General features: G+C 60.6%; 4 protein-coding genes across 4 annotated transcripts; 2 read left to right on the forward strand and 2 right to left on the reverse strand.

Moving 5' to 3' along the window:
• Positions 1 to 1,826: 1,826 nt before the first annotated feature.
• Positions 1,827 to 4,139, forward strand: DICSQDRAFT_177693 (uncharacterized protein). The gene is made up of 5 exons (XM_007361577.1): positions 1,827 to 2,104; positions 2,222 to 2,281; positions 2,363 to 2,427; positions 2,542 to 2,618; positions 2,832 to 4,139. The coding sequence occupies exons 1-5, from the start codon at positions 1,916 to 1,918 to the stop codon at positions 3,371 to 3,373; spliced, it is 933 nt and encodes a 310-aa protein (XP_007361639.1). The 5' UTR covers positions 1,827 to 1,915; the 3' UTR covers positions 3,374 to 4,139.
• A 1,225-nt stretch (positions 4,140 to 5,364) lies between these two features.
• Positions 5,365 to 7,669, reverse strand: DICSQDRAFT_132515 (uncharacterized protein). Its single transcript, XM_007361578.1, has one exon. It carries the CDS (start codon positions 6,945 to 6,947, stop codon positions 6,615 to 6,617), a length of 333 nt encoding a protein of 110 aa, XP_007361640.1. The 5' UTR covers positions 6,948 to 7,669; the 3' UTR covers positions 5,365 to 6,614.
• A 471-nt stretch (positions 7,670 to 8,140) lies between these two features.
• DICSQDRAFT_152320 (uncharacterized protein) lies at positions 8,141 to 9,279 on the reverse strand. The gene has a single exon (XM_007361579.1). It carries the CDS (start codon positions 9,013 to 9,015, stop codon positions 8,719 to 8,721), a length of 297 nt encoding a protein of 98 aa, XP_007361641.1. The 5' UTR covers positions 9,016 to 9,279; the 3' UTR covers positions 8,141 to 8,718.
• Positions 9,280 to 10,253: 974 nt separating this feature from the next.
• DICSQDRAFT_132519 (uncharacterized protein) lies at positions 10,254 to 12,632 on the forward strand. The gene is made up of 4 exons (XM_007361580.1): positions 10,254 to 10,530; positions 10,585 to 10,634; positions 10,729 to 10,877; positions 10,942 to 12,632. The coding sequence occupies exons 1-4, from the start codon at positions 10,285 to 10,287 to the stop codon at positions 11,328 to 11,330; spliced, it is 834 nt and encodes a 277-aa protein (XP_007361642.1). The 5' UTR covers positions 10,254 to 10,284; the 3' UTR covers positions 11,331 to 12,632.
• The last annotated feature ends 97 nt before the right edge of the window (positions 12,633 to 12,729 follow it).

A 12,729-nucleotide genomic window follows, 5' to 3' on the forward strand; every position in this document is an offset into this window, starting at 1 on the left:
CTTCCAATGATCATGTGCTATGGATAAGACAAATGTCCACCAGCGTGCGATCCAAACTATCAGCTAATATCTCTCACACATGTGCATTCAACGACCATATCGTGGTTTGGGTGTGTCCTTCCATGGCAGGATCCTCACCAATTACCTACCATTGATGTTCATTGGCGCAGTCGTAAACGTACATTGTCGGCCATACGCCCTCTACGTTATGGTAACTAATGATCCGATGCTCAGCCAGGACCGACAGTCAGTGTTCAGGCGCCCCGCAAGGTCCGGCCATTGCAGAGCATACCTGGCGATTCTCTACCAGTTTTCGCCATCCCTTTGCCATATCTCGCCAATCTGGCCGTGTAAGACGGATGCCGGACATAACTGACCATTTCTTTCGCTTTTTTGCTGATGGTGTGTGTACCACATGAGTAGTACAGCCTCAGTTATTGCAGTAACTGGCTGTGCTGTTCCATATCTTGTGACGGCTGTGTTAGACAGGCTGTGTAAACTAGCGCCTATTCAACACTGTCGAGATCATTGCCCATCGAAACTTTTCCTGATGATTTCCTATGGTTCTCGAGCAAGTTTTGACTGGGCTTCAGCTTCAAGCCGGTGGAGGTGATGCTGTGGTCAAATTCGGCGTCTAACACTCGATGCTTTGACACCTCGCCGTTGCCGAAGTTTGCGCACTGCTCTGACTTCGCAACTTCTTCGATCGCCCTTACCCACCCCTCTGCCTTCGCCGTCATCTGCACTCCCTTTCGCGGCCAAATGCTCTCGTGAACAATGCTCCTCGTGATGATCTTGGAGTCCTTGGACACGCACATCGGCTTATCACAACTTTGTTTGATTCATGAGTCGGCCGCAGAGCTGCCTCACCGTCCCATGTCCGCAAGTCCTCTGCTGCTTGGGAAGACTGAGCACATGCATGTGGGAGCCACATAGCCGGTGGCTTCCATCGTCTGAACTCAATCACAGCGGTAAGCAGCGCATATGCTACCGTGGACCCTCTGTTCGTGTTCGATTGCGTCTTCAACATTCTCTCAAGGACGAGACCTCACTCACCACGTTAGCAAGCACAAAACGCCGGACAAGACAAAGCACGCGCGTAGCGTGCTGCAGATAGAGACTCGGGTAGGAGTGGAAACAGATTCGGTGACGCTCTGAGACGAATGTGTAAGTCGCTTCTTCGGGATCTGCGTTCATGTGTTACTGCGCTCGGGGAGTTCGCGATAAGTGGTGCTTATGTGCATCCGGAACAGAGGCCACCGAAAGACAGGTGGCGAGCGCAAGAACGCCTTCAAGGCGCCATTCTGCTATCGAGCGCGAAGACTTCCTGAGTGTAACGCTGTTCGCAGCGTTCGTCAACAACGGAAGTGAGCCGCCGCTCCGGCTTCTTCTCTCTTCTTCGCACAATATCTGGCAGACGGTGATGTTGGTTGTCCACCACGCTATACCGTCGGCGGTTCGTTGTGATAGCCAAGATCTGACTATCTTGTCAGCGCCTGGTGCCTCAGTAGGGGGATGGGCGCCCAAGGACGCCCGAGTGGACCGGAGCAAGAATTGGCGCGGGCTGCTCCTTACTTACATCAGGTGCGGAGGCCCGGGCGGCAGTCAGAAAGACCGTTTCCATCAATACCGACACAAGGCGCGCACGGCATCGAGCAGCTACAGTATCGTATCGCCTTGCCGCCAGGATGTCCCATCAGCGCACCCAATCACCAATTCCGCCAGACTCGTGCGTCCTTGTCTCTCGAGCGCCCATGCTTTCCCACCCCCACTAATCGTCTCTCACCTCACCTCAAAACCTGATTGCCTGCCTACGACCGTCTCAGTCTCCCCCACTGCCGCACCCGCTTTATCCTCACAAGCTCCCCGCGCCCTCTGCGCACAATCCGTAGCCACCCCCATTCGTTTGCTGTCGATGCAGCTCCCGACTTGTACTGGTATCCGTATCCGCTCTCTCTCGGACGCACATGTCATTTTTCACGCTGTAACCCTGGGGCTCCTCCCGATCGTCTCCAGACGCCTGGACATCGACGAACGACGTTACATTCATTCTGGCTGCGTATGTGTATGGGAAGAACGCAGCGCGTGTGGAGAGGGTACTTCGGTAGGTCTCCTGCCATTGCTACTGTGGCCATCCCATCCCATCACAGCCACCACGTCACCTCTCTGTCTTCCCATCCAAAAGCAGTGTAGCAAGGTGCTCAACACCCGCTATCAATAGTCTGTAGGCATAGAGCGATGGACGGACGGCAGACGGTGGGGCCCTTCCAGAGTTCGCGATGTGAGTCTTGTTAACTTCCCTTCCACGGGTGTCCGATGGTCAATCGAACCAACCACTGAATGTGTTGCGCGGCTTACGCAGGAGTTCCTGTATTACCAGGAGAAGCTTCCAGAGTTTGAGGCAGACGAGGAACTGTCTTCCCTTATGTGCGTGTGGCCCCTACGCCTCTTTTATGCGCCTGCACGAGATGGCTCAAGTTCAAATCTATATTTTGCTCACTCGCACGCGGTTACCAACGCGAACCTATTCATCGGGTGCAGATTCGGGAGCAGACTCATTAAGCAGACTTACTCAGTCTACGTGGATACGCCGTCTGGCCGGAGAAAGTGGCATCTTGGTGCGTTTCCCATGCTTCTATCCTGCACTCGTGCTGCGATCTCACGCGCCTCTCCTCCTGTATCGCACGTCGTCAACTCCCATCCGCTTGTGTCTGATTCGGTTGATACTCGGTACGCCCCATTACCTATACGCATCCGCTCGTACCGCCCCCCTCGTTTGCCCCGCCCGCGATGGGTGATGATCGTACTCCTGCGCACACTCAACACACCAGTCGCGTATTTTACGGGCGAGACGCTTGAGCGCTTGCTCACCGTCGATGAAATCCCCGAGCTCTCTGCAATCAGGGACTTAGTCCCTCCGAGGAAGTACACGACGGCGCGTATGGCGCGCCAGCGTGCGCGCCCAGAGTCGTCAGGTCCGCCTCTCTTCGGACAGGAGCTCAAGCCTCTCCCCCTTTCCTCATCCTCGTCCTCCCTGTCGTCCCTCGCCTCCACCACCTCGTCGCGCAATCGCATACCGCTGTATACGATCGACCGGGGCGACATGCTCTCACCTCCAAGCTCGACACCATCTCCACAGCAGACGGATCTGCACCTGCCAGCGCTCAAGCCCCCGCCGTGGAGCCCCCCACGATGGTTCGAGGACGAGCTCGCGACACGCCAGCCGGACCTGAAGTGCGCCCAGAGCCAGAGGCTGAGGAGGAACCACACAATCGACCTTGCCCCGTTGATATACCTCCGGAAGCACCCCTACCCGCCCCGGGACGTCGCCGACGACGACATTCTGCAGAAGTTCGACTGCGAGATTGTCTAGATTAGACGGACGGGCGGGGCCTGTATACTTACGGCCTGACGCACGCCACGGGCGGTCGGCGCTTGCGAGCGAGAGGGAAGATGGAAGGCAGGCGCGGAGCACCAGGAACGACTGTGCGCTGATGTGTCCTCTGTGGGGCAACGTCCGCTGCATGCACCGGTCAGCGTTTGTCTTGTGTCATCAATCTTGCTTGATTGTCCACTGCTTGAACAGTTCCCAACCGTCGTCTCGCGCCTCTCTCGCCTTCCTGCATCGCTCTCGTTCGCATCCAATATCCACATCTCTTTGACGCAGCATCGCAATCAGAGTCTACGCAATCTAGGTCCTTAGTCATAGCTAGGGTCAGGTCACAACATCCGGATTTCAAGGTCTGCAAGTTGTCAAGCTCAGGCTCAAAGCTTGGGTTTTCCGACCTGAGCTCTGGGCCATCGATGCAGCACAGCGCTACATAGCGGCAGGCGTTGCGCTCGCCTACCTCAGATCGCACAGCGAAACCCCATTACCCCATCCCAGTTTTGGCCACCTATCGCATATAACTCGCATCCTCGTCTTGCCCCTCGGAACCAACTCCGGACACAGAGGGTGGGGCTGTGATTGCGTTTCGTCCCGTCAGGGCTGCTGATCCACACGTTGCGTCTCTTTGCATTCTGTCAGATCCCATCCATTCTCCATTCCCGTCTTATCCCGACGATGCCCTCACTCATGTCGGCGTCAGTGCGTCCCCATGGCCCCCCTCCTTTCATCTCGTACCCATCTATTCTCGATTACATATCATCATCCGTCATCATCGGTCGCCATCCTGCATGCACAGCTAATTCAAATCTCAGTCGTACCGTCACCGTGATCTGCTGTGCTCGGGTCTGGCCCCATGGGGTACGGGGGTGCCCAGCTCATACTGTGTCTGTATGCTTGCAATCGCTACCCCAAAATAATCCGGTTTTCCGCAGTCGTTGCGAAACGCTGAAAATTGTAACAGCGGTCTCGTGGCAATGGGCATGCCGTCCACTACCCGTCACAAGGTATGTTGGTCTGTGCCGCATCTGACTCCGAGATGCACGTCAGGATACTCGATGCCTTCTTCTGTCAGGAGGGCGTGGCCATCTTCTGCGGCCGCAGGTCATGTGTGCCGTGTCCTGAGACTCTGACTTGTGGCTAGCTGCTTCTCGCGGGCGTGCGTCTACCCATCTGCCTAGCCTGTTTGAGGTGGGCCAGACCGAGCAGTGAAGGTGCTAAGGTGAGCTGCCACATCCCGTCAGTGTCGTGCCGTCAAAGTTCGTCTGTCTGGAGACGGCTGCAGACGATCCGTCAGCGCTGCCTGGCTCCCAGGCTGGACTGAACTGGAAGAGGGGTGTACGTCGAGCCTAGGCTAGGGAAGGAGATGCCCGGCTGGTGGTGCATTCATCTCGCACTGGATCGCCGCTGCTGATTGCCTTGTGCGTTACGTTACAGGAGACATGCCGTACGCACACCATGCCTTCCTGGATAGCTTTGTTTCTCGTTGCCCTGTTGTCAGTGCTATATATGGGCCATCGCCCTCCCAGGCCGTACGTACATACTGAGGCGACTCGCACATGGGACGTCTTCGATGAAGTGATAGGCTGGGATCTAAGACGGACCCTAATTTTAATGCTTGCTGCCGCTGTGAGTCGAGTAGGCCCAGGCCCACAAGCCGTCGCGAGGACTCTGGACGCGCTTCCACCCGCTGGGTGATGGATAAACTCTTGCGAGAATCTACCCCAAATCTCACTGCGACTGCGAACGTGTCACAAATGCCAATTGTCTAATCCTGGCCACCGTCGTCTCGTTATGGGCCGGCCTGGAGGAATTGACTGCGTCAATGAAGGATAGATGCGGCCGTAGAGCCCCGAGCGTGCGGACTTCCAGTAAAAGAAGAGTGAGAAGAAGACAGAGAAGGCGTCGCGTACTGCACTACGCGTAGGCTCAAGTGGAGCAGGCTGCTGCTTCCCGCTTAGCAAGGGTCCTTCGCCTTTGCGTTCGTGATGATCTTGATTCTCCCGCGAGATCCACCATACGTACTTGAGTACGTACACATGTCTACGCGCGTTTCGAATGAATGAAATCGCTGGTCCTGGGATCGGAAGTGGGATTTATTGAAGGCGTTGGCGGAAGGCGCTGCCCATGCCACTCCGCTCTATTGACGCTACGCGTTCCCTGATCATCTGCTGCCTTCGCGAAGGGACGCGAACGCGAGCTGCACGCGTAACGTACAGGAAGGACGCCACTGCCGCCCGCGTCATGGTCGCGGCCGATGTGCCTCTCCCGTGCCAGTGCAGAGTGCACGTCCGCGCCCCTTCGCATCCTTTCTTTCTCGCCCTCCCTTCGATCGCGAGTTCCCTGCTTCCCTCCCCCGGCATGTGCACCCCGCGAGTGCGCTTCGGCCCCACCGTACCGTCCGCTCGTCGCCGCCTCGTCATAGTCGTCGCGCGTCCGTGCCCACGTCCTGCTCGCACGCGCGCACGTTCGCGAGTTCCATGCTCGCACCCAGCGCGCACACGAGGGCGGACGAATCAGCGAATCCGCCTCATTGCATGCACTCGGGCTCGCGGAACAGAACGCTCCCGGCGGACGCAGCGTGGTGTGCCGCTCACGTTGACGAAGGTCAGGCCACCCGCTGTGCCCCCGTCTCTCGGCCTCTTCCCGTGCGCTGTGTGTGGTGTACACGAACGGGCGATCAGACCACTCACCGCGTCCGCCGCCCCTGATCAGCAAAAGACACCACACGCCGCGGACTCTGCTGCTGTCAACCATGGGACGTCCTCGCGTGACCACGGGTGCACGAACCCTAAGACGGCTGGGCACGCCACACGACCACAGGGGGGGGGAGGGGGGGGTGTGGGCTGGTGGGCTGGACGTCGCCGCACAAGCTGCGGCTTCGCAGAATAGCCTGCGAACACACGCGCGAGCGAGCGTAGTAGGCGCAGCCTCCCCTGCGGACGTGAGTGTGCTTCCATTGGGGCAAAACGCTAATACCCCAGACGCACCCGTTACGAGATCGATTGACGGGATGGGGGGATGCTTCACGGTCGATCGTGCGTGTGCGAGAATGCCGGACGGTCGTGACCCCTCCCCCATTCCCCCGTCGCCATCCCAGAGGGCGGACACCTCCCCCCTACGTCTATTTTCAAGCAGAGAACCCAAGCAGCGGCGCCTCTCCCGTAGTTGGAGGAGAGGGAGGGGAGGAGAGGAGAACGCGGACGTGGGCTGCGTACTGCGCGCGAGCCTAAACCCACAGGCACGCGGCACGCGTGGGTGGACGGGGCTTCGCGTCCGTTGTGTCTGTGCAGATCGCTCCTGAGCACTGAGCACTGGGTTCTGAGTTGCCAGGTCGCCGACGCTTCTCGCAGCGTGCGGCCTCCGGCGCCGTGACAGAGACGTGGCGGGCGATAGGCTGAGTTCTCACTCCCCCAGCGTGCGCATCGGAAAGCTGCAGCTGCAGCTGGCAGGCGTGCTTCCGGACGTCCAGAACGGGTGGATCCTTGAAGGGGCTGCGTGGATTCGCGCGTTCTGGGCCTGTGGGGCGGGGATCTTCGCTCGGACGTGCTGTCCCCAGCATCTGGCAGGATCAGGATCTTGGGCCTTCGGGGCGGCGCGTGTCTGGCAAGGCGTGCACTCGAGCACGGCGCACTCCTGCGTGCAGCGGGAGACAGCGCACGGGCGAGCGCGGACGCGCGAAGGACGGAGAACCGTCTAGCGTCGCATGAGCACGCCCCCCCAAGCGTGCGTGCGTGCGGTGGAGCCGTGTCCCGTTCGCATTCGCGTCCGCCACGACGCCGTTTTCCGTCGTTCCCTCCGGGTGCTGGTGCGATCCCAGGCGGGCGTGGGTGGACGGCTCCCAGGCCATTCAGTCGGGATTGAGTCGAGTGCAGTGCGCGCGGGAGCTTTAGCAGCAGCTGACGGGGCGAGAACCGAGAACGCAGCCCGCTCTCACGTCCGCGGTACCCATGACTCCCGGGGGTTGCGCCGGGCGCAGAGGCGATCTGGCCGTCGAACTCGTCCTGCGAGCTCCGACGCTGAATGAATGAATGAATGAACGAACGAACGAACGAACGAATGAACGAACGAACGAACGAATGAACGAACGAACGAACGAGCGAATTGGGAGCGGAGTGCTGGAATCTGCGGGCTGGGCTTCGTCGACGCCGGGGGCGATGGCCGATCATGATCAGAATTAGACGTGCGGGCAAGGCACTCACGCAGAGAGCTTGCGATGGCGTGCACGCGGATATTTGGGTTTGGGCGAGCGGGACGCAACGACGGGAGAGGATGGACGAATCGAGGATGGTGCGCGCGTGCCATGCATGAATATGGCTGGAAATGGTGGGTATTAAGTACTACGTGCGCGCGCGAAACGTACCGGTCTAGACTGCCGATGACGATCGCAGTATTAGCGGCTGCTCGCGCCGTTTTCGGTGGGACTGAGATTCCAGCTGGCTGCGACCAATCGCTATGCCGGCGGCTGTTCGCGAGGGGAAGTAAATATTAATGGATCGCGGTTGATTCACGAGGCGAGTCCGCGAATTTCGGTGCTGAATGGGGATCGGTATAGGGACGATGCGGGCAGGGCTTGGTTGAGACGGATGAAAGGATGCCAGCGCGAGCGGTTGCTGGGTCGGGTTGACATGAATTGTCACCGCGCGCGCCTCGGTCTGAAGAAACGTCCGTCATGAAATTCGTTCTGGTGTCTTTGGATGTAAGTAGGCGCTATAGATGGGCGCTTGTGGGAGACCGAGAGGGAACGGAGGCTAGCGCCGAGCTTGCCGCATCTGGCCGCGGGTGCGAATCCCAGATATGGTACGATATCTGCCCTAATTTGGCAAGCGCTGCGGCCGGCTCGCCATCACCCATGCGTAGACGCCTGCCAGGCTCCCAGACGATCGGCCAGATCTGCTTCCGTCACTGCGCTGAGAGTCTATAATAGCCCGAATAGCGTTCAGTCACCCGTTTCAACTCAAACAACAACGCCTGTAAATAGCAGCCCATCTCCTTTCGATCCTCTGTCTCCCGGCTTGACTGCATACATACACGGCCGCCCCGTCCGGCCGAGTGCACGCAATACGTTCGTCAGTTTGGTCGCCCATCCACTCCCTCGTCGGCACACGACCCAAGCCCCTCCCTGCCGCCGTCGCAGCACCTGTTCCAGGCCAGAACCCCCACGCACGAGACCACAGCTGCGCCGACCAAGACAGCGGCTCAGTGCCGCCACACGCCCGCCGACTGTATGCAGTCGCATGCCATCATCCCTTTGCCTAGCCTTTAGACAAGTCTGCGCGAGCGAGCCTATACCCGAATCTGCCTCCCAAACCCCCACCCAATGTCCGCCGCCGTCAGACGTCCCGTCGCCTCATGGTGCCCCCCTCTCCGACGACAGGCGACACGGCACGCCTCGGCGAGGGGGAGCGAGCAGTCGGGCCTGGACCTGCTGTGTGGATCACTGATTCTGGGGTGCGTCTTCCGATTCGCCTCTCTTTCCCTCCGCTTTCGAGCTCAGCCTGACGGGCGAATCGGCGGGGGGCGGTACTGCAAGCGAGGCCGGCACCGTGTCTGAGTCTGAGAAGGGCTGCTGCACAGGACGCGGTGTGAACTGAAGCTCGCGTACATGCTGCTGTGATATGCAGCTGCATCGCGGGTTGCGCTGGCGAGATGCGTGCACGCCGGCGGTGATGGAGGCTGTCGACTGTGTTCTACGCGCGTGCGCCTCCGCGAGACGCGAGCTCGCGGGAGCGCAGCACCAGGCTTCTTGGGTGCGAGTGCTCCTCCGGAGCCCGGAGTGGGCGGATGCAGTTTCTGGAACTCGTATGTATGCTGTTGATCTGCGCCGATGTCAGCGGGCTCGGCGAAGGGCACGCCGAGACATAGACAACGGTGCCGAGCATCCAACAGAGACCTCGGGGACGATGGGATTTCGAACAAGGGGGGGCCAGAATCCACTTAGTGCGGGAGGAATGCTGGACAGCCGCGCGCATCGCACGCCATGGCGTCATTGGGCGTGGGCGGTGTGCGAGTCTCTGATCTCTCCTGGAGAGCACCCCGTAGCCCGACGCGCTGCGGCCCGCCGCCGCAGTCCGCTCGGCGTTCTGTCGGACGGCGTGGGGCGAGAAGGCCGGCGAGGGGGGCGTGACCTTGGGGAAGACGTAAGTCGTCTGCCGGATTTCGTTCCCGCGAAGGTTTGGAGGATGGGGTGCTTGCGCCGCACTCGCACGCGTTGCTGGGCAGACGGGAGCCGGCGGACGTCAGCGTGGTGCTGCTACGGCGGTGGAGTGGGAGCGGGATGTGCTGGGAAGTGGTCCAAGCGGCGCATGTTCGGGTTGGGGTGCCTGTGCGCGGATTGAGCAGGGAGTCAGTACTGAATGCAAGCGCGAGGGGGGCACGAGGGGGGCGAGGCGAGAGCCAGCTGTGGCCGGGGTGGGGCCGTCGCATGCGGGCGACTGAGAGGAGAGGCAAGGCGAGCAGGGACGATCAGTATGTAGACGGATATGTAATAGAGTTGATAGAGTTCGCTTGGGGGCGACTTGCGGGAAATGACTAATCTCGATTTGCCAGGATTAGAATGGCAGGGGCGATACCAAACGGCCGGCACGCGCCGGGCCCTCGGGTCTGAGTCTGCGTAGTGTCCGCTATCCCGGTTCTGGCACTCCGTCCCTCTCCCATTATATTTCCACACTTATTCCTTTGCCTGATGCGGCTAGGCACCTCGCTCTATTCCTAAGTACCTCTCCACCGTCCTCCTCCCTCTCATCAATCAGAGGCCTCTCCCCGTATCTATATAATCGTCCTCCTCCCGACCCCCGTCTTCTGCCCCCTTCTCCCCTCCGCCGGCCCGCCCCAACCACCCCACCCCCCCACCTCCACCGCCCCGCTCTATCGCCCGCGCCGACAACGTGCATACCACCATGCAGCGGCCCACCCTCACCAACGTCCACATCCGCTCCGCCGCCGACGCCCACAAGCTCTTCTACGCCGTCCAGCTCGGCCTCCTCCCCAAAATCGAGAAGCGTCTCGACGCCAACGAGCGCGCCGCCCTCCGCCCAGGAGACGTCTACGTGTGGGAGGAGAAGGGCCCCAGCACGGACACGTTCAGCGTCAGCATGGAGCGGTTCACCGAGGGCAAGTCCTGGACGGCCTCGCGTGTCCGGGAGGTGCGTGCTTCGCCGCCTCTGCGCGTTATCTCTGCGCTCACACGCTCGCTTCAGGATTTCCTCATGTACTTCGAGAGCCCGCGCAAGGGCAAGGGGAACGCGAGGTGCGTCCTATTAACCCCGAAGGACTTGCGCTGGTTGTGATAGAGCCTCTCCCCACCCCCCACCTCCTGCGTGCACCCGACCCCCCTTCTTCAGAACCTCCGAAAATCAGGTCGTTCGCCCCGGCGAGCAGGACCTGTACATCAAGCTCACCTACTCCGTAATCCGCGAGGACGTGAACCAGGACGGCTCGCCGTCCAAAGAGTCGGACGACAAGCACAAGAAGCCGCCGAAATGGCACATGAGTACGGCTTCTCTCAACTCTATGCTATTGCCCGTCCAGCGCGCGCTGACCCGCACGCCACGCAGACGCGTACTTCACCAAGCTGACCGAGGGCCAGTTGCGCACGATCGACGAAATCTCGCAGCTCCGCGATCTCGTCGTGCCCGCGGGCATTTTCAGGAGCGCGCGCACGACGAAGCCGGGCAAACGCGGGGAGGGTTCGAGGGGCGCAAGTTCGAGCGTGAAGCGTATGTACGCTCCTTTCCCTCCTCAGCCCATCCGCCGTCCGCGCGAGTCCCCGCCGCCGCCCGTCCCCGTCCTGCCCGGGCCCAGCGCGCTCGGCAGCGGCTCGTCCATCGCGCTGTCTGGGGTGCCGGAAGCGTTCGTGTCCCCGCCGCCAGGCTCGGTACCCCTCCACCCACTCCCTCCCGTGCCATACGCGTATTCTGAGGTGATTTGGTACCTTCCTGAGTGAGTCGTTCTGGTATTTACAGACGTGCCCGCAGGAGTCGCAACTGGCTACCGCGCTCTCCCCGCACTACGGCATGAACCTCGTCGACGAGGTGAAGCCCCCGCTCTCGCCCATGTCCGCGGCGGCGTATACCCCCACCCTCGTCGCCGCGGTCAACCAGCCGACGCCGCACTACGCGTGGACGTCTGACACCGTCGCGTCCGCGTCCCTCGCGCACCAGCAGATGCGCGTGTCGCACTCGCACTCGCCCGCGTCCTCGGAGCGGTCCGCGCACTCGTTCGGGTCCGCGTCCGCGCCGCACCACATGTCCCCAAGTCTGTCGAGCGCGTCCGCGTCGTCGCAGGACTCGCCGATGATGATGGCTGCGACGCCGCCGCTGTGGGAGGACGGCGAGCCGTACCGGCCTGCACCGATGCTCCCGACGGAGAAGCAACAGGCGGCGTCGCTCGATTTGGTGCCGCTCAACACGCTCCCGCGCAGCCATGTCTACAGGAGGTGCCCCGCGGACGACCGCGCGCTGCGCTTGCTCGCTCTTGCGCCGGGCGCGAGATGATGCGTGCGTGTTGGACTCGTATTCAACGGGGACGGGGGGTTCGAGTTCGGGAATGGTCGGCCGGGCCGAGCGCACGACGACGGGCAAGCGGCGCGCGACGTTGTTCTGATGCTCGGGACACACACCTCTACGTCATCACTCGGGAGGGGGGGGGCACACGTGTTTCTCGGGTTCGGTGAGGGACGGGGGAGGCGCACTTGATTCCGGACCCGAGCGTTGCTATCGCCACCCCCGACCCGAGCCCAGTTCCTCGTCCCTCGCACCTTGTCCCTCTTCCCGCGTCCCTCGTGTCGGCCACCACCCCAGATGCACTGCACCCAGCGTGCGTGCGCGATGGTCGGGGGTAGGACCCTTGTACACTGTCGGGGCAGGGACTCGGTCTCTTTTCGGATATGTTGTTTTACCATTTACCAGCGTCGTGGCGTTTAAGCGTTACTCGCCCACTTCGGCACTATCACTATCGGCGCCGAGAAGGGGAGGTCGAGAGATCCACAATTCCCAGATTGAAAGCATAGCATGTAATTGTACCCGGTTATACCACTAGCACTAGTTACGGACACGCAGCATAGGAACGCATAGGCACAGGCATAGGCATAGGCATACGAACAACGGCATATCCATCCAGATCCGCATACAGACAGTCGACACCTTCTCATCCCATACTCCCGGTAACCCATGATCGATTTCCCCGACACCGTAGAATTTGGCTTTCCCAAGTCGTCGGAAGGGGGCTTTTCGAACCCGCCACCCCATAGGCCTCCAATACCCAATAACCCATTGTATAGTGTTCTAGGGCCAAAGACCCCGTACGGTGATAGGTTTCAAAAGTGTGTTCACTAATTCACCACC

The sequence above is a fragment of the Dichomitus squalens genome, assembly GCF_000275845.1.
Source record: "Dichomitus squalens LYAD-421 SS1 unplaced genomic scaffold DICSQscaffold_3, whole genome shotgun sequence".
Lineage (NCBI taxonomy): Eukaryota > Fungi > Basidiomycota > Agaricomycetes > Polyporales > Polyporaceae > Dichomitus > Dichomitus squalens.